The sequence below is a fragment of the Vigna unguiculata genome, chromosome 7 (assembly GCF_037176805.1).
Source record: "Vigna unguiculata cultivar grain cowpea cultivar isolate G323 ecotype 2 chromosome 7, ASM3717680v1, whole genome shotgun sequence".
NCBI lineage: Eukaryota > Viridiplantae > Streptophyta > Magnoliopsida > Fabales > Fabaceae > Vigna > Vigna unguiculata.
The window spans coordinates 42,163,959-42,184,611 of NC_140798.1; the positions used below are offsets into that span (position 1 = coordinate 42,163,959).

Below are 20,653 nucleotides of genomic sequence, written 5' to 3' on the forward strand. Positions count from 1 at the left end.
AAGAACATAGTGATTTTTTAAGAAATGGAACAAAGTGATTTTGCATGTTTAAGGAACCCATATACGGTATTAGGAATAGACAAATTAGATTACTAGATTTGAATCACAATAAACACATAATAATTTGTAAATTTGTAATCAAATTTTTTCCATACGACTTTCGGACTATCTAATCATTAAATTTATATCTATATTTTATTCAAGATTGTTTAACTTTGAAACATTTAGTTTGATACGTACTTTTAAAAATCTATTTAACACAACTTATTTTTAAACAAGAAGATATGTAATATATTTTATCTTATTTTTAAAAAATGTAAGATAAAAATGAGTAAATAATTTAGGTGGAAATAAAATAGATATAAAAGTATACAAATTTAAAATAAAAAATATTATTTAAGGGATTAATTGACCATTTAAACAGTTGACTTAATGATTATTCAAGTTCATTTGATTTTGATTTTCCTAGTACTACTAAGAAAAACTTTATAAAACAAAATCATCCATTCTCAAGAAGTAAGTTTTTGAAAAGCCCAGTCAAAAAACTAAATTGGACCAAAATCCATGGTATTGGACTGAGATAACCAAACCGGCCCATATAAATAGCATTTTTTCACGAGTCATGTGCCTCAGAACAACTTCTGGATAAAACATTATTTATGTTTTTTGAAAATTTGGAAACACGTTTGAAAACAATAAAAACCACGTCCAATTTGTAAAAACAAAATGGGAAAGTTAGTAAATTCTCAAGGATAAATGATTATGTTATTTTTTAAATGATGATGCAATGTTAGCTTATTCTGTAAAATGATGAACTAATTATTTCAATTCTTGAATGTTTAAATAGATTTTTAATTACGTTAAGTTTTGTATGATTATTTTGATATTAAAATATATTTCGAAGATTGATTTTGTTATCAAGTTATAATACAATGATCAATTTGAATTTTTTTATATAATACTAAATCGAAATTCAGCAATACCTTAAACATACATAAATCAAACGTTGATCCGGACATTTTTTTTCTTTCTTAAACCACATGATTCGTTGAATGTTCTGACTTTTCTCTTTTAAGGTTTTTACTTTATAGTAGTTTGTTCCTTATTCTTTACTTGAAGAACCCGGTTCAGAAGACTTCAGACAAGACAACAAAGAGTTACATGCCCAAAAATGCAAACAAAAACTGGATCTCACAGAAAGATGCTCTTTTACAATCTCAGATAATTGTCAAAAAGGCATTGAGAAAACTAATTTGATTAATAGTTAAGATTAAATAATTTTTATGCACTTGTTGCTGACAAATTTAGAAGATAAAAGGATAAACAATATTTTTTCTATGGATAGAGGATAAAAATAATATTTTTCATATACATAATGTTGATAAGGCATGTGCTCCTTAACGCATTCATGTTTGTGACAACTTTTTAAATAGACGAAGTTGGTGGATTGGGTTATGCATGTGTCTTAAGAACTTTAAATAGCAGGATCAGCATAAACGAATAAGATGCAGATTATATTATTATTATTATTATTATTATTATTATTATTATTATTAATGTGTATATATATATATATATATATATTGATAGAATTACATGACTATAAGCATCGAGAACCAAATTTAAATAACTAATAAAAAAGAAAAAAAAAATCATAAACTAGAAACATTATAATGTGTGCTCTTAGTCTGAACCCAAGTGAGTTATAGCACAAGTTGGCGAACAAAATGGACCTACCACGTTTACTTCGCACACTACACAACTCTATTAGTTCCTTCTTTCTTTTTCCATCAATCACAACCTAGCTGTACAACTCTACTCTTAAAACAAACTTCTACTAACCCCAAATCAACATTCATATATGTCCAAAATTCATGACACGTTTCAAAACTACACATGTCATGTGATCATGTGATAATAACCGGTTCAAGAGATTGATTATCTACACTGATCATGTGATAGGTTTATCTAAAAGTATTGTTAATTCAACATAATTAAAATTAAAATATAAAACACTTATTTTGTGGCAATTGATAAAATAAACTCTCCCAACTTGTACAACTTAATTTAAAAGTATATTAAAAATAGAAAAATTAAGTATTTTGCTTTATGTTTTTTTTTTTTAAAAGAACATTTAACAACTACATGAACAAATGGAGATAGTCTTAAAGAATTGGAATGAAGTTGTGTGTGGTGTAGAAAAAGATGAGTGGGGAAAGGAAAACAACAAAAAGTGAACTATGGCTTGAACACTCAATTACACCAAAAACTAAACCCCACGGCAGCAACAAACATAGTTTGGTTGCCATATCGGTTCATTTCTGTTGTTGGTGGGGTCCATTGCGCACAATTTCAACCTCAAACCTTTCGTCCATTCCCTTCTTTCTCATCCATTTTCCAATATCAATTCCCTTCGTCTCCACCTTCTCCCTTTCTCTGTTTCCACCACTCAACAACTACACTCACCAGAACGACGCCGTTTCGCAAAGCGTCTAAAAACCGCAACTCCTAACTCCACAGACACACATTCTCCACCTTCTAATCTTTTCTGCTCGCATGCGCCATGTTATTATTATTATTATTGTAACGCTTCGATGGCGACGCGAGGTTTAATCTATATCCGTTTCGTTTAAGCAATTAATGAGGCGTCGATTTCACTTACGTGGATTTCCAATCCCGCTTCGTTCCTCACACTGCATTGTGGAAACTCAATTAATCTCAACGAATGTTGATTATTATTAATACTCCTTTAATTCCAGACAAAGAGCAAAAGCACGCACTGTTTTCTAGATCCTGCTGTCTCAGCTATCGTTTCCCCAAGCGAATCCGAATCCAGGTAAAGAACGCCATTCCTTTCTACTCTTTCTAGATGAATATCCTCGTGGCGCTCGCATTCTTGTGTCTGGCAGCGCTGGCGCCATGGCGCGTTCGCTCGCAACAACAGAGGCATCTCGTGAACATGACGCTCGTTCACCAGGCTAAAGCTAGCGGCGCTCGTAAGTTCGTTTTAATTTTCATTTTCCTTGATTCAGTGTTAATTAATTTTGCATTATTATTGTTGTTATTCATTGAAATTTGGAGGGAAAAAAACGTTTTCAGTGTGTTTGGACGGAAGTTTACCGGCGTATCACTTGGACAGAGGATTCGGCGCCGGTGAAAACAACTGGCTTCTTCAATTTGAGGTACTGTGCACTCAACTTTCTCTAAATTATTTAAGACATGCGCACTTGTGTGGTAAAGATGTAGTGATATATACTGCTATGTTTTTGAATCTCGCGAGTGTTACTATTGTCTTGAAAAATGGGATGAGTATGTTGTTTTTGTGGTTTGAAAAAGTGGCGATGGTGTCTTTGTTGTTTTGGGGAGGTGAAGAGGGTGATGATTGCGTGAGTCATTGGTTTGTTTCAAAATGCCACATGACAGTGGCTTTTTTGTCGTGCACCTAGAGTTTTGCGCGCGCAGCTTTAGGGAACTGGAATCCACTGTTTTACCTCCCAAAGCTGATTCCAAAATAAGCCTATCCAAGAAAAAAATTATTGAAACCATCCCCTCGGCGGGTATTTACATCGCGGATTTTTTGATACATTGAAAAAGTTTTTGGTAACAAATTTTGAAAAAGTCTTTACAAAATTTTTCTCTTCTCTAAAAAAACTATTGATCCAATTAAGTGATCATATGTAGACATTGTTAAAACTTTGTTAAAAAAGAATTTGTCAACAAATTTTTTCCTTTACATTAGGAATTCAATACAGCAACTCAGCCAAATTTTGACTGATTCATGGTGACTGAGATAGATGGTGGCTAGTCAAGAAGAGTCAAAATTCGGCTCTGATAACAGCAAATTCTGACCTGTTTTTTTTTCTTTTTTTTAGACTCTTTTTGACAATTTTTTTTTTTTAAAAAAATTGGAATTTATTTTTCGTAATACATCATTTTTTTAACGTTATATTAAACATTATTTATTTATTTATTGAGGTATTATTCTCTCGAAAGTTTCTTGACAAAACTTGGTTAAAAACTAACTTTTCTTTAATTTTCTTCAAACTTTTTTTTTTGAAATATTAAAATATTTTTGAAAAATATAAATATAAATTACTAACGTAGATTAATTTATATTATTTAAAAACCTGTATTTAATTTAACATTAAATTATTTTTATCAGCTTAAATAAACTTTAAAAGTTAATTCAAATGACGTTACACAAATTAGTAAATGTATACATTAATATTAAATTTTAATTTAACAACTTATATGACTAACATTGAGGATTTACTATTAATTTTAGATTATAAATAATAAATGAATAATTTAATTGTTATTCATTGAAATAAATTGTTGACTATTTTACTAATTTTTATTTTATAAATTTAGTATTATTGTTTTTATTTATATTTATTAATAGATTCATTGAAATAAATGTATTGATTTTATTTATATTAATATAATACAAAAGTATAAATTTTGTTATCAATTTAAATTTACTATAGTTAATATTTTTGTAAAATAATTTATCTTGCAAATTATATTTATGATTCTTAATTTGAACTCTTTAATAGAAATAATTAATTATATTTTTTATAAATTTTTTAAAAGATTTTTTTTTCATTTAAGTAATATTAAATTAATTGATTAAAATGATGACTATTTAATCTAGAGGTAATTTTTCTTTTTCGCCTTACCTTGATATTGTAAAATTTATGTGCCAACAGGTTAGTATTCAATAAACTTTCAGATTCATTGATCTTTAGCGTAATGTGATAAGCAAAATAAATTAAGGAGATGGTAAAAAGTTTATAAAATTAGAACATTTTATTTATTCAAAATTTCAAATAAATTCGTATACATTAAAATAAAGGTTAAATATATTTTAAGTTATTTAAATTTCAGTGAAAATTATAATTAATTTTTTATTAAAATTGTAGTTTAATTTAATTAAAATATGTGGATTTATTCATTTAATATATTTTGTTAAATTTATTAAATTTATTTGATTAAAAAAATTAAATATATTTTTTTTTTATTTTTTTTACTCTTTTTCATTGATTTGTTTGCAATGAAGTTTCATAATTATTTGTCATGAATGTTTTCTATCACATTTAAAATTTTCTTATTATGTAGAATGGTATCTCCTTAATTACTATTACTTTGAATTACTAGTATTTCGTTTCAAATTATGATTTAAGTTTCACAAAATAAAAATCTTAATTAATTTTGTCAATGAAATTTAAGTGCTCTATTTTATGCAAACACATATTGCAACAACTCAAATTCACATATTTTTTATACATGACAAAATTTTAGGAAACAAAGGATATAATTAGAAGAAAATCGTAATTATTTTGAAATCCGATGATGATCAATAAAAAAGGGAATTTATTTTTAAACGTGACACTCATTTAATGACGGAGAATAATAATTTATGTTTCTTAACAATTTTTATTAATTCGTATAAAATCCTTTACTAACCATTCATTCAACATGATCTCTTTCTCAGATTTTTGTCTCGTTCACAAGATTTAAATCCAATTTTATACTTACATTTAGTCCTACTTTTATTTGAAATATTAAATGAAGTCATAACAAAAAGCATAACATATTTGTTTAATTAAACTATATATTTTGTAATAAAATATTTAGTAACATTTGTTATTATTTGTTCTTATACCTGTCTCAATATCCATTATTTTTATCCATCTCCATTTAAACTCAAATACTCATAAATTATTAAATAATATTATATATATATATATATATTATTTTTATTACTTATTTTCGTCACACTTTTTTTTTCTTTCGTACTCTTTTCTATTATCTTCTAATTGTTTAACTTATTTATCTATTTCTACTACTTTTAGTATTATTATTTATTATTTATTTTTTAAATTGATAATTTTTATTTATTTTTTCTAATTCTTACTTTGTATTTTGGTTTAAAATTTATAAAATCAAATTTTAAAATTATTTGACATTTAATATTATAATAATAAACAAAATAGATATATCATTATAATAATTAGTTAAATTATTTGACATTAATTATTTAATATTATAATAATAAATAAAATAGATATAGACACGAGTAGGTAGGGATATATCATTATTTAAATAGATTAGAATTTGACAAAAATTTATACTGGGACGAAAATAAATATAAATTTTGACTTTAAAGATAAAATGAAATCCGGTTGAACTTTGCCCGTTATCATTTATACATAAAGATGTACTGTAATATATATTTTTTATTTGTATATATGATTTGATCATTATCTAGTATTTATCTGGGTTTTAATAAATGCTTAAATCATTTTAATTTTATTTATATTAAAATTTTCTTTTATATTTTAACTGTTGAGTTCAAATCTCAACATTAATTATATTTTTAAAATTTCTTTGTATATCAAATCTTCAATTTTTATATTTTCTAAAAGTATTTTTCTAATTTAAAATTTCTATTTATTCTACTTATATTTTCAATTACGTTGACATATGAGTTTAAAAATAAATTCATATAAACAGTCTCCAGTTCAAATATATATCTTATCACAAAATAAATAAATAAAAACTATATTTTTTCTATTATCAATTTGATTGATTGATGAATTTTACTTTTTCTTTATTTCCGTGACATATTATTTGGTATATATATATATATATATATATATATATTAATAAACTCTTAAAACATTTCTTAAAGTTTGTTAAATTATCTATAATATTTTTTTTTATTAAGTTATGTTCAAATTGTAATATTAAAAATTCTTAATAATATATTCTTTTATACTTAATATTTTTCTTTAACTTATGTACGTGTGTATATTCGTGTGTGTAGGTTAGATGATGGAAGTTTCAAATTAGACAAGAGTATACTACAATAACAGTGTGTTTTATCCGTCTTAATAACTTATTTTACTTTTAGTTCTTTATTCAGTAATATAAAAATATTGGGTAGTAGCATTATGAAAAAAGAAAAATAGAAAGAAAAAGACAGTACGCCCTTCCCTGGTAACACTTTTATAAGCAGTGTCGGAAGTGTGGAGTTATTGTCCGAGAATAAAGTTTCGTATATTCAAACTTTGAATCCAAGCAAAGCAATGGAAAGGAAACCTGAAATGATTGAATGAAATGACAAAGTGACAGTAGCACAGTAGCTACTAACTATTCAGTTAGTTTGGTGGAGCCTAAATTAAATTCCAGTTGAGGAAAACCCTTTGGATCTACCTTCATAAATCATTAATGATGATCAATACCTATTTATTAATTATGGTTCCTATCAGGGAGGTGGATGGTGCAATGACTTGCAATCATGCTTTGAGAGAGCCAAAACTCGGAGGGGTTCAACAAGTTATATGGCCAAATTAGAAGTGTTTTCTGGTATTTTAAGCAACAATGCCACCCTTAATCCTGGTAACTAAACCAACTTTTTCTATTTTATTTTACTTTAGAAATATCAAAATTTAACTAAATATATTTTTATGATACTCAATACAAATCAAATTATTTTGATTATAATGTCTTGAAACAAACTGTGAGAGTAACTTGTTCTTATCAAATTTCCAAATTTATGTGTTTGATGACATCTACACAAATAAAGAGAAAACAAATATTTCCTTGAAAAGCAGAGTTGATGGTAAATAATAACAATAACTTGGGTCATAACTTTTGGATCCACATCTTGTTGGGTTCTGCCATACCAAGTAAGGCAGGTTCCGTGAGGTGGAACTATGATGTAGTAGAAGCCGGTAACTACTGCATTTATATGAAATAAAGGAGAACAATTACATCATATTAGGTGAATATAACTGTGTTTGGTACGTGATAGAGGAGGCGTTTTTCACATGTCACGTTGGGGCTGGAAGCACAATTTTAATTTTTTCCACATTTTTACATAAATTTGACTTCTAAATGAATATCCAAACACGTATTATGACAAAATTCTGAAAGGTCAAGTACACAATGAACGCCGTGTGCCTCAAGGTAGCGTTCAGCATCACTATCATGAATTTTGATTTTTTTTTAAATATTTTAAATATTTTAAATATTTTATTCTTTTCTCCTATTGTTTGTTGTACTTGACTTTTAATTTATATTCTATCTTATTTTTAATCATTTCATATTTTACAAACTAGTGTGAAAAAAATAATCATTGCCACAATTTAATATCTTACAAAAGAAAGTCATTATTTAATATAATTTTTTATTGTGTAAATTTTCCTTAGACTCAAAATACAACATATATTTGTAATATGATTTTTATTATTAATCGTATTACTTTAACTGTTTTATATTTTACTTCATATTAATAAATATTTTGTGCACTGTATAAATATTTGTAGTATTTCATAATTTTAAAAAATATACTAAAAATATTTTATGAAGCCAAAATAAAAGAAAAAGGTGAGTAATAAATTTATGTAGAGTGTGTTAAGAAAGAAAAAAAAATGTTTAGGATTATAAAATGCTTAATTGATAATGTATCATTCTAGAAAAATAATATGCAAGTCATTTTAAAATACATTAAATACATTCTGATCTAATATATAAACATATATGGTTGTTGATGAGCATTTGTATATTTTGATTGTTTTAATCCAATTATTTAACAATACAGAGTACATGACTGTTCTGTAGAAAAAAGCGTACCACACACTTCATCTTAAAAAATTGAAATCAACATAATGATAAACTATTAATTGTTATAACATCATTAAAGAAAGTTGTTTCGCAAATGTTTTCTTGCCAACATATTTTTGTGAGAAGTGTTCCTCCCCTTTTCATCTCTTGATTTAAAGATAAGAGCATATATGTGAGCCAATTTAAATTTCAGTGACTGTTACATTGATGTTAGTTTTTTATAGTCTAAAATTTCTATTTAGAAAATTAAAGTAAATATTTACTTTATAGCATGCTACCTTGAACTTTAAAAAAGTATTTTATTTGTATATTAGATTACATCATATATGATTTCTTACTCTTACTCCTATGCTATGTACCTTTTTAATTACCTCCAGACCCATTATTTTTCTCTTAGTTATTTTGGTTTATTATATATAAGAATATAATGGTTGGTGATTAATATAAAGTAGTTATTATTATTATTATTATTATATTTTATTATCTCTTTTAGTATACCAGTATATATACAGTGTTGTACAATGTAAGGACTACTACCAGTTTTGTAATTGGTAACATCCTAGTTTGGGGATATTATTTTTGTCATTTCCACTTTACTCTTTTGTGTCCGAGTGGTCCTTCTGGAACCATTAAAAAATAGGTCATCAGGTCTGGTTTGGCCTCACTTACCATAAATTAGTTACTTTGTGAGTTAAATTAATTCAACTCACTTATTAACAGTAAAAAAAACATGAATCAAATTCGACCTGATGTATGTTATTTTGTTGATCCATTTAATTAAAACAATTAAAAATAAATAAATTATATTTATAATTAAAATTTAAATAAATTTAAAATAATTTAAAATATTTTTTAATTCAAAATACAAATCAAAATAAAAAAATATTAAATTTGTATTAGTTAACTTAATATATTGATCAAAGAAAAATAGTCTAATTCAACCTAAATAAAAAGAAATTGTGTGATAATTTAGATGGAGTTAACCGATACAACTCATTATAAATTCAATCTGAATGGACCTAATTATTGACAGATACTAGAATTTATAAAAAAAATTAGCCCAAAATAACCTAAACTCCTGATGGAACAACTGAGGGACGGATTCTGATCCAACAGCTCTATTTAAAACACAGCTGTCATTTCAGCTTAAAAACGATAGTCATGCATACAGGCAATCCAGTTGTGTTGTGTATACAGGAGACTGAGACTGTAAACTATATATAGCTTCTGGGTCATGTCCCTCCTCACGGACTCTTGTCTCCTATCGTGTCGTTTGACCTTCCTTTTTTACTTCCGAGTGTTTAGTATGAAATTTCTATGACATATATTTGCTATTTTTTAAAAGAATTATTTTAATAAATTATTCATTAAATAGATAAATATATCCAAGACCATGCCTAGGGTTTACAAAGGAGATTACAGAAGTCCAATAGGATTGGTGGAAAGAGCATATGACAAAACAATAAATACGAAGTTCTTTGTACACAAATTTTAATTTTAATACATGCTTTTTAAATATTAAAACTAATTCATTTTTTATTTTATAATAATAAATGAAAATTCTCAATATAATTTTAATTTGAATATAATACAAGTATTTTCTTTTAAAATAACAAAACCAACAATTATATTAGACCCTTTCCATACCTGTGCCAAGAAACCTTACATTTCTCTCAGACATTGGTGGTCCCTTCTAGTATGCTGCTTATTGTATTCTTTGTTATATACTAAAAGGCAAACGTTTTATATTACTTAATTAATTAATTTCTTGTACGTTTCAGTTCGATTTTCCCTTAGTATTTTACTAGACTACTTAGTTGGCCTTCTGAGGAGTAGGGTATGGCCTTCTCCAATTGGGGTTCTCAGAGAACATATTTTATTGGATTATACCAAACAATTTTTTACACACAATTTATATATATTATTTTATCTTTTAATTTTTTTTACAAATACAAAAGTTAGATTTTTGTAGTGACCAAAATATTTTTAAAAGTGAATTATCATGTCAAAAATACATTTTCCATTTTTATTTATGGTTTCATTTTATTCATCCTGCATTTTCTAATCATCATCTCCAGCTGAACTGTCGGTGGACATATATGATTTTATATGCTAATCTAAATTATTTTAGATGATGTGTGTGAGCATCATGTGTTGCGTTTAGATCCGTTACACCGACCTGCTAATTTCTTTTCATATGTTCCATGAAAATGAAAAACATATTTCCCCTTCTTTAAAATGAAAAGGAAAACAAATACGTTATTTATGTTTACAAGTTATTTAATTTAATATTAGCATTTTAGCAGTATATAATTGTTTAATTTAGTTTTGAAATCTCTGGCGTGACCGTAAAGTCTAACTAACTATAATAACTTTTTTGTCTAATTATGTACTAAAGGAAGTGTTTTTTTTAATCTTTTTTTTTTACCTCTTAGACTTTGTGTTTTTGAGTGTTTCCAAATTATTAAATTATTGCGTTTGTCCGTGAATGTATCAGATTTTTACAACTGGAACCGTGTAAAGCTGAGATACTGTGACGGAGCGTCGTTCACAGGAGACGCTGTGTTCACTAACAAGGTAAACAACTCCTCATTTACCAGTCTTGCATTCATTCCTCTATCATAAATAATATCTTTCACATTGACTAGACCATTTCTCTAACCCAAAATTAAGGTGGTTCCCCGGTTCAGACTAAATCAGACACCGATTCAGGCTAAATAAGAAAGAATGCCGAATATAAAAAAGGAAAACAAGAGCAAAGTTTCTTTTGAATTTCTAATAACTGATATTACATTTAACACTATACGTAATTGTTTTTGTCATTGATTTATTCTTTATTTTACACACTAAACTTGTATCTTGAAAATACTCTTCTACAGTCAGAAGGTCTAACTTTAAGTTATTTAAGTTTTGTTGTAAAAAAACAGTTTCCAAGGGAAGTTACAGTAAATCAGGAGGATATTGGGTTAATTAACTTTACGGGCATTAATGTTTCATCAGCATTTTTAACATGTCTAAACCAATTTGTTGCATAGAGTAACTCTTGGTGTTTGTGAGATGAATCAGACAACAACACTTCATTTCAAAGGGCAAAAGATTTGGGAAGCCATTATTGACGACCTTCTACCACAAGGTTTGGGAAAGGCACGGAAGGTATACTTCAATTCTGTAGAGTTTGCTTTTGTTCATTCTCGCAACTCTGAACTGAACATGAGTTTGAGTCAACAAATTTTGTTATATGATAGATGGAATTTATGATACATACTATCTTGTGTGTAGGCTTTGCTTTCAGGTTGCTCAGCAGGAGGTTTAGCGACCTTTCACCATTGTGACGACTTCGCCCAGCGTTTGCCAACGGATGCTAGTGTTAAATGTTTGAGTGATGCCGGTTTTTTTCTTGACGAGTATGTTTAGTCTATCTTGAGCCATTCCAACGTATTCTTCGCCTGTATTTCTTCAAAATCTAAGTATTGAAGTTACTTTCCCCCTTTACAGAAGAGACATCAGTATGAACCACACCATGAGGTTTTTCGTCAAGAGTCTAGTTCAGTTCCAGGTAACATTCAATAAATGCGACACATGTACGGCACTTGTCTTTTAAAAATATCTTAAATAATGTGTTCATCAATAGAGAATTGAAGGCCTAAATGGTTTGTGGGTATGTGCATTTGGTTTATATGTTATACGATTTTCATCTTCTTAACTGAAAGATATTTAGGCAGTACAACTGCTATATTGCTTCACTTTTACAATTTCTCACATCTGATGACATTTCCTTCTTCATTTGTCGGTTCATTTTTCTTATATGGCTGTTGAAACTTAACAAATCGCTTTTAGGATTTCTCTTTGTAATACGCATTGCTGAATGGTTCAATTTCGTTGTAGATATCACATGTCATAACACGCCTTGGTTACTTTTGTCATTAAAATTGAGCTTAGGTAGAGGGAATTGTTTATATTTCGTATTTTATATACGCAGGATAGCCGAGCAATCGGTTATGTAAAGAATTCTTAATGAAAAGAAAATTATAGTGCTCAAACATGCCAAAGAAGACGAAGTTATTTCTTATTCATTACTTGTAATCCATCACAGCAATATGTTACAAAATAGACAAAAGAGCTAGCTAGAATGTTTTTATTCTCTACATTCAATTTTGAAATTGCATAACAGAAAGCATAGTATTCAACAGTCTTAACATGACAAAGTCTTGTGCAACAGGGGATAGAGCAGCACCTGAATAGAAATTGTACCAAAGAACTGTACTTTCCAGACTTGGTATGATTTCCCATGAACTTGCATCATTAGCTCAGGCAAATTATAATTATTATATACAATTTTGATGTTTTTCATGTTTACATGCAGTGCTTCTTTCCACAATATGCGTTGAAATACATATCAACGCCATATTTTATTTTGAATTCTGCCTATGATGTATACCAAGTAATATTTTTTTCACAATATTTTGTTCTTTTAGCATCCTATATGGCACAATTGTCCAATTATGAGATGATTACACCTTATAATGTCAACAGTTCCATCATATATTGGCGCCACCCTCTGCTGATTTGCACGGACACTGGAACAAGTGCAGGCTGAACCCGGCTGCATGTACAGCAGACCAAATTGCTATATTGCAAGGTTCCTATTTCAAACTTTTATTTCTCAGCAGTTTATGAAATTCTAATGTATTAAGAAGTCTCTAGTGTTTACAGTTAAAAATGTTTTTATTTTGTGAATGATTATACATAGTTCGCACGTGTTGAAAACTCTTCCATTATGATGTAAATAGAACTAATTTTCCTTAATCCACGTCTATTCAGGTTTTAGGCTCGACATGCTTGCAGTTTTGAGACCATTCTATATGAATTCAAGAAGAGATGGGGTGTTCATAAATTCATGTTTTGCTCATTGCCAAAGTGAACAACAGGATACATGGTTTAGAGATGATTCTCCAAGAATAAACAACAAGGTACGGATCTTACTCATTGACAGAGATATGATGATAATAAACCTGTTTATAGTATGTGGAATTTTTAAGTTTGTCTGGAGAAAAATTATATTGCATGAAAATAAATTAATTGACTTTTAATCATCAATTATATCTAACGTATATGGAGAAGCAGTTTGCAAAATAAAAGATTAACAGTATAAGATCTTTGAACAGTGTCAATATTGTAGTATTTCGTTATTTGATGTTTCATCCTTTGAACTTTTGGCACTACGAATTTTAGTCTGCAATATGGTTAAGGTAAACTATCTTTTACAGACTATTGCAGAAGCGGTTGGTGATTGGTATTTTAGTAGAAACATAAGCAAGGAAATAGACTGTCCATATCCATGCGATGGAACATGTCATAATATTATACCCTAAGCTCAGGTAAATGACTTGTATAAAATCATGTATTTGTTCTCTTGCGTATCTAGGTGGCTTTTATTTTCCATTGTCTGACTTGATTTCAAATGTTGCAGGTGAGATGGAAGATTAAACTGAACATTTTTCCTCAAGATTCTCAATTTCTCACATAGAAGCCCTGATAGTCCAGTAAAACAGAATTAAAAGGCAGTTTTTTTGTAGAAGAGTAGAAAACCATACACATATAGTGAATCCTAGGCAGATAGAAAATTCCTTGATAGGAAGTGATAAAGAAACCAATAGAGAAAATGTGGTTTGAATGATTTCAGTTATTTTTCATTCATTATAAAATATTTTTACTTCAATAAAATTAATTTGAATTTCTTTTTCCTTTTTTTTTCTTATGTCTCATCATATCATATGCACTTGAAACAGGTGATAATTAGTAACTATAAGAACATAATGTCTCGGTAATTGAATCAAACAGATAAATGGCGACTATCTATAACACCAGGAACTTCATGATTCTTCAGTAGCAACCTGATAGAATAAGAAGGTTCAGATTAGTAAGGAAGAATTCCAGGGAGATAGCATAAGTGAATACAGAGGAAAATTGAATGCCACAAGCCTGTCTTTTCATTGTTCTATGAATTTTTTTTCACATAAAACATTATGACCATTGAATTTCATGTCTAAAATATAGATTTATCATTAATCAACCGTCCCATATTCTTAAAAAATACCTCCTTTAAACCTTTAGTATTAAATTCGTTTTACTCCTATTAGGTCTCTTTGTAACTTGAGTTGATTCTTATTAAAATCTTTCTTCTCATTAAGCATAAGTTCATTTAAAAGTTAATTTTAATTATTTCACAAAGAAAGATGATAGTTTAACAAAAAAATTTGACAAACTTTTGACAAATTATCTTTTTAAGTAAAAAAGTATTACAATTATTACTTTATTTTGATTAAAAAATAAAAAATTAATCTATTTAATTCTATTTATAGAAACTTTGTCAAAAGTTTGTTAAAAGAATTTGTCAAAAGATAATTTTCTTTTCACAAAACAAGTTTCTTTAGAGTTGTCAAAAAATTAAGATTTATCTTAGAACTATTATGAGGTGAATTTAATTATAGTAAATCTTATAAATTATTGACAATAGAGTGACATCCTAAAAAAAAATATATCAACCAAGAAATAACTATAGAAAGATATCTAATGATAAATTCAATTTAGAAAAGAAATATGTATACATCAATTATATGATAATAACCATGGAATATAAATTTACATAAAATAATTCTCTTTAAAATAATTGTATTTTTTATAATTCTGAATAAAATTATAAATTTATAAATGTTAACGTTTTTTCAATTAATATTTTTGCTTTATTCACTTATTAAAAAAATACAAATAAATTCAATAAAAAGATATTATATTTAAAATTATAATTAGATATAAAAAAATTTATTGTTCATGGGTATCTTGACGATAAATTATACTCACTCTAGGTTAATAAATGACTAATTAAAATATTAGTAAAAAGGAAAGGAGGGTACAATTTTTACTTGTAAGCTAAAAAAGTAATATAATGTTTGTAGAAAGTAAAAAAGAAAGACTATATGAATTTATTATTTAAAAAAAATTAAAAGGTATTTATTGAAAATAAAAAGTTTATCATCTGTTATCCTTTACTCAAAAACTCAAATCCTAAACATATACCTGAAGCGCAAATACTCCATACTTGTGATCAAGTTTTATTTCATGAATTTTCATAATGAGTTGAACAATTCTTTATGAACATGAATGCTTTATTACTTATTAATACACATGTTTGAAAAATATCAATCTATTGAAAAAGAAAAAAGAGTGAAAGCTATAATTAGTATTTTGTGGATATGAGAAATCAAATTTTAGGATTTGTTCATTATTGTTTGTGAAACCCCTTTTATTATTTCCTTTCTCTTTTCACTCCCTATTCACCAAAAACACACACCAGCTCAACGTTCCTTCTCATCTTCTCTGCACTGGTCTCCTTCACTCCCTCAAACCAGAGGACTACAGCCCCTTCTGACCCATCCTTGTTCCTGATTGCAGCAAACAAGTCAGAAGGACCAGTCCAAGACTTTCCTTCCTAGTTAAACCTCCATCCCCTCAGCGTAAGTAGAATTTGCTTCTCATTTCTAATCATTTTCGAATTCTGGAAGTTCTTCTTTGGCTAGACCGAAATTAGGGCCCTATCCTTATTGTGTGAACCTCCATTTCAGTCCCTTAGGTTGTAAATTGGGGTGCTTCATGTCAGGTTTTACAGAGGGGGTTTCACTGGGGAGAACAACACCAATGAGATCTGAGTCTAACCACATAAGACACTGACACCACTCTCAACCAAAAACCTTAAGGCAATGGGTTTATGGGCCTTGATCCTTATATGGTGCTCTACTTTCTCAATTCTGGTCAATGTGAGACTTAGACTCACACTTGGATTCCTAACACTTCACTATGAGAAGCCATACTTGCTAGTTGGTGACCAGTTAAGGTAAGGGAAGCTAACTCTTCACTCAATTTTCGTGTAAAATGTGTCTCTGAGTGATTGGATTGCATGATCATGTGTTTAATTAATGTTTGGAACTGCTTGTTGTGTGAGATTGAGTTTTGTGTGAATTTGTGTAGCTCTGCATGTGAAGAACAGATGGGAATCCTGGTAATTTTGCCGAGGCGAGCAGCTCTCGCCTAAGCGAAAATACTCAGAGGGTTGCATCTGTCACTGCGCGAGGTCTCGCCTAGGCGAGTTGGGGTCGCTTAAGTGAGAGATCCTCTCGTCTAAGCGAACCAGCTTAGCCTGAGTGAGAATTTGCTCAGAATTGTTGAGTTGCCATTGTAAGAGGTCTCGCCCAGGCAAGAGCAGCTCGCCTAAGCGAGACAACTCTCTAGCTTAGGTGAGATCCTCTAGCTTAAGCGAGATTCATTGCAGAATTTGATTTCCTTCTCTGTGTTAGATTAAATGAAGTTGTGCTAAGTGGATTGATGTGATAATTGTCTATCCTGTACGTGAGTTATATGAATAATAGTCAATGTGATGGAATTGTGTGAATTTGGTCTGTATGAGAATGTGATGGAATTAGGATTTCAGGAGAAATTCTAAAGATGATGGTTATAGTGAATGTAAGGACATGAGGACTCAATTTGGTGGTATCATGACGCTCCTATAACCATTAAGACTCATATAGAGTATAATGGATTATGTCGGGATGAGTAGCAGGAGGTCCTAGTCTATGGACCCGATCCGTCATAGACGTGAAGGAGACTTACCCTGGGAGTGGTTTGGTGAATATCCCTTGTGCCCAAAACTCTACAGAGTTTAGGAACCGTCATAGGTGCAAGCCACCAAGAGCTCCAATATGACTTACATAATCTAGACGGATATCGAGTCTAGAATTGTGAATGCGTGTTATGATTGTAACGATTTGAACAATTCTGATAAATGTGATAAACCTTGATTGGTGCTTAATTATTAAATTGCATGATTTCTCTTTATTTAAATTAGCTTACCCTTCTTGCATATGTTTGTTCTATGTGTCTTTCTCTTTTGCAATGATCGCCATTAATGATTGGCGTGAGCAACTAAAAGTGCAGGTGAGGATACACTCCTCTTGGATATGAATTGAGTAGTGATTGAGCGCTTTCAGCAGTAGCTTTCACCCTTTATTTTGCTTAGATGGTTAGGTGTTTTGTAACCCCTTTCTTAGTTAAGGCTGTATGTATAGACAGTACATGTATGGTTAACTAAGGATGACTGTATTGATACTTTATACCGGCCTATTCCTATCATTTGCTTGAATTATCATAATATAATGTTTTATTTGATAGCATAAAAATTATTAAAACGGACGTTATATTGTTCACGCAGATAAGATACTGATGTAAGGCAAGTAGGTGATTCAGTTTAATACACCAAGGAACTACCATCACATCTGGAGCAAATACACCAAAGAACTGCCATGACATTCCAGCTTAAATTAACAAGGTAAGTAACAAGGCATCGTTCACCTAAAACCAGACGTGAAAGACACTTAAAATACAATTTTGGTAATCTCATATCCCCTTTTTTAAAACCAGATTATTCTGTATAGATTTAAAAAATATATTAATTATATTTTAAATAAAATATTTTTATTTAAAACCAATTTCTTTTTGTGTAATTTTCAAAATATATGTTAATTATTTTTTGAATAAAATAATAACAAGCAAAATGAATCATAAAAATAAAAAAAATTAGAAAATTCAATTATATGGTTCACAATTTGTTTAATTTAAAGTTTATTAATAAATAGCCTTTATAGTTTATATTATTTAGTTACTATAATTGAAATACTTTAAATTATTTAGTTACTATACAAATAAAATTGTAAAAATATACTCTTAACCCTTAAATGAGGTAAGTGACTGTGTAAAAGTAATGCTAAAAGGAGCTCTAACCTTCCTAGGAATGGATATAAATATAACTCTCCGCACAAAATTTACTCCATTCTCACAAGTGATTATCTCGCTCATCTGATTCTTCTGCAAAGCACAGATTCAGTTAACTTTGTAGAAGCACAGATTTAGTTAACTCTGTAATTACAGCATTTCTTGATATTTGAATTTTAGAAAGTTTTAGTCTTTTGCGGATGTTTTCAAAGACACATTCATTCTTTGATTGGGTGTAGGCTTCTTTGATCATGCTTGTCTCAATGTACAAGTTAAATTTTTATTCTTTCTGGCACCTTATAAGTTCTAAAGACAAGAAAGATTGTAGAAAGATCGAAGAAGGAGCAGGGGAGTGAAGAAAGAAAATCAAGAAGCAGCCAGGGTTTGTTAAAGTGGTTAATGCACTGCGCGTTCTTGATTGAGATAGAGTGTTTCAGGTTGATTCTATTTTGTTTTGGGTGTGTTTTTGACAGTTCTGGGAATGTGAAAGCTTTGACCTCTACACAGTGCTTGTGCGCTCTGTTGTTGATCCTGTCAGAAAGTTACTGAATTACAGATATTGATGGTGATTGAGAGTTATGTTTTTGTATTTGCACTTTCTTGCATTCTTTATAAGACTTTTCTGGTATAGATTACAATCTGAACTTTAAGAAGAGCTCTGTTTGCATATTTTCTCTTAGCCTGGTCATCCAAGCCCATGGACTGTCTTTAACTTGAAAATTATCAAACCCAGCAGAAAGATGACACAAATTTTTACAGTAAGAAAGAAAGACAGATAGCGAGAAACAGAGGAGAAAGATAAATAAATTAATGACATGTTTGTCATACAAGAAGACTATAATAATGTTGTTGGAATAACTCTGTGCAAGAACTGGATGTAAAAATATCACGTAAAGGTATTTCTAAACTCTAACTCTAAATTAGTCTCCTTGAAAAATGTGGTGAAAACATTCATGATCCATTTGATTCAACCAATCTTACTTTTGTTGGAACTAGGGATGGTAACGGGGCGGGTACGGGTATCATGATCCCATCCCCATCCCCATAATAAAAATTCATCCCCATCCCCATCCTCAAACCCAACGGGTATACAACTTTTGACCCATCCCCATCTCCACCGGGTAACGGGTATTTTCTTATACCCATACCCATACCCATTTTTATTGTTCCATATATCAATTAAATATTTTTTATAAAAAAAATTTAAAAATCACACCAACGGAATCATGATACTATCAAAATATTCAATATTAAAATAACATACTCTTTTTGATTTTCATGATGTAGAATATTAAGAAAAATATTATAATAGTATAAATCTCAAATTAAAGTATCAAATAACAACTAAATAAAATTCAAATAATTATATAAAAGCTAAAAAATTACACATTACTAAAATTTTATAATAACCAAAATATTTATTAATTTTACAAATGATAAGTGGTTTCATTTGCATTCGATCCACCTACACATAGAAAAAAAATGAAAAATTAGATATGATATAATAATTGAAATTGAAAATTTTAATTACTAGAATATAATGTACCTTCTTCATCATATTCATTATCATAAAGGAGTAAAGATAATTAAATGTGTGACCCAAATTTGAGAATATCCATTTGAACATAACATAACGGAAAAAAAAATGTATAATTAAGATTATGATAAAAGGAAAAGTACCTTGAAGATCTGCTTAAACCTTAAAGAACAAGCCAAACAATTAAAAGAGAGTAAAAAAGTGTATAACCAAAGTAACAAAAAGAAGAGCTACAAAATAAGAGTCAAACATTTTCATGAAAATAAATAAATAAATAAAGATAATCAAATGTGTAACCTAAAAATTATTTCATAGAATGAAATTGAGGAACACCTATTTGAACATAACCATGTACAGAGAGTAAAAATTATGTAATAAGAATAAGAAAAATTACCTTCAAAATTAAATCTTGAAAAACAAACCAGACAATTGAGAGAGTAAACAAAGTGTATAACAAAAAACAAAGAGAATGAAAAATATGTTATATATATATATATATATATTATATTATATTATATTATATTATATTATATTATATTATATAATATTATTATGTATATATATATTATATGTGTGGATATCTTATGTTTATATATATATATATATATATATATATATATATATATATAATTATTTATATATATTATATTATATTATATATTA

At 28.5% G+C, this 20,653-nt stretch overlaps 1 protein-coding gene across 1 annotated transcript; it reads left to right on the top strand.

Annotated features, from left to right (window-relative positions):
• The first annotated feature begins 2,377 nt into the window (after positions 1-2,377).
• Positions 2,378-14,376, top strand: LOC114190356 (Pectinacetylesterase family protein). The gene is made up of 13 exons (XM_028079205.2): positions 2,378-2,996; positions 3,100-3,182; positions 7,275-7,404; positions 11,129-11,208; positions 11,698-11,784; positions 11,911-12,035; positions 12,127-12,187; positions 12,851-12,907; positions 12,995-13,072; positions 13,165-13,270; positions 13,453-13,601; positions 13,899-14,009; positions 14,102-14,376. The coding sequence occupies exons 1-12, from the start codon at positions 2,870-2,872 to the stop codon at positions 14,001-14,003; spliced, it is 1,188 nt and encodes a 395-aa protein (XP_027935006.1). The 5' UTR covers positions 2,378-2,869; the 3' UTR covers positions 14,004-14,009; positions 14,102-14,376.
• Positions 14,377-20,653: the final 6,277 nt, after the last annotated feature.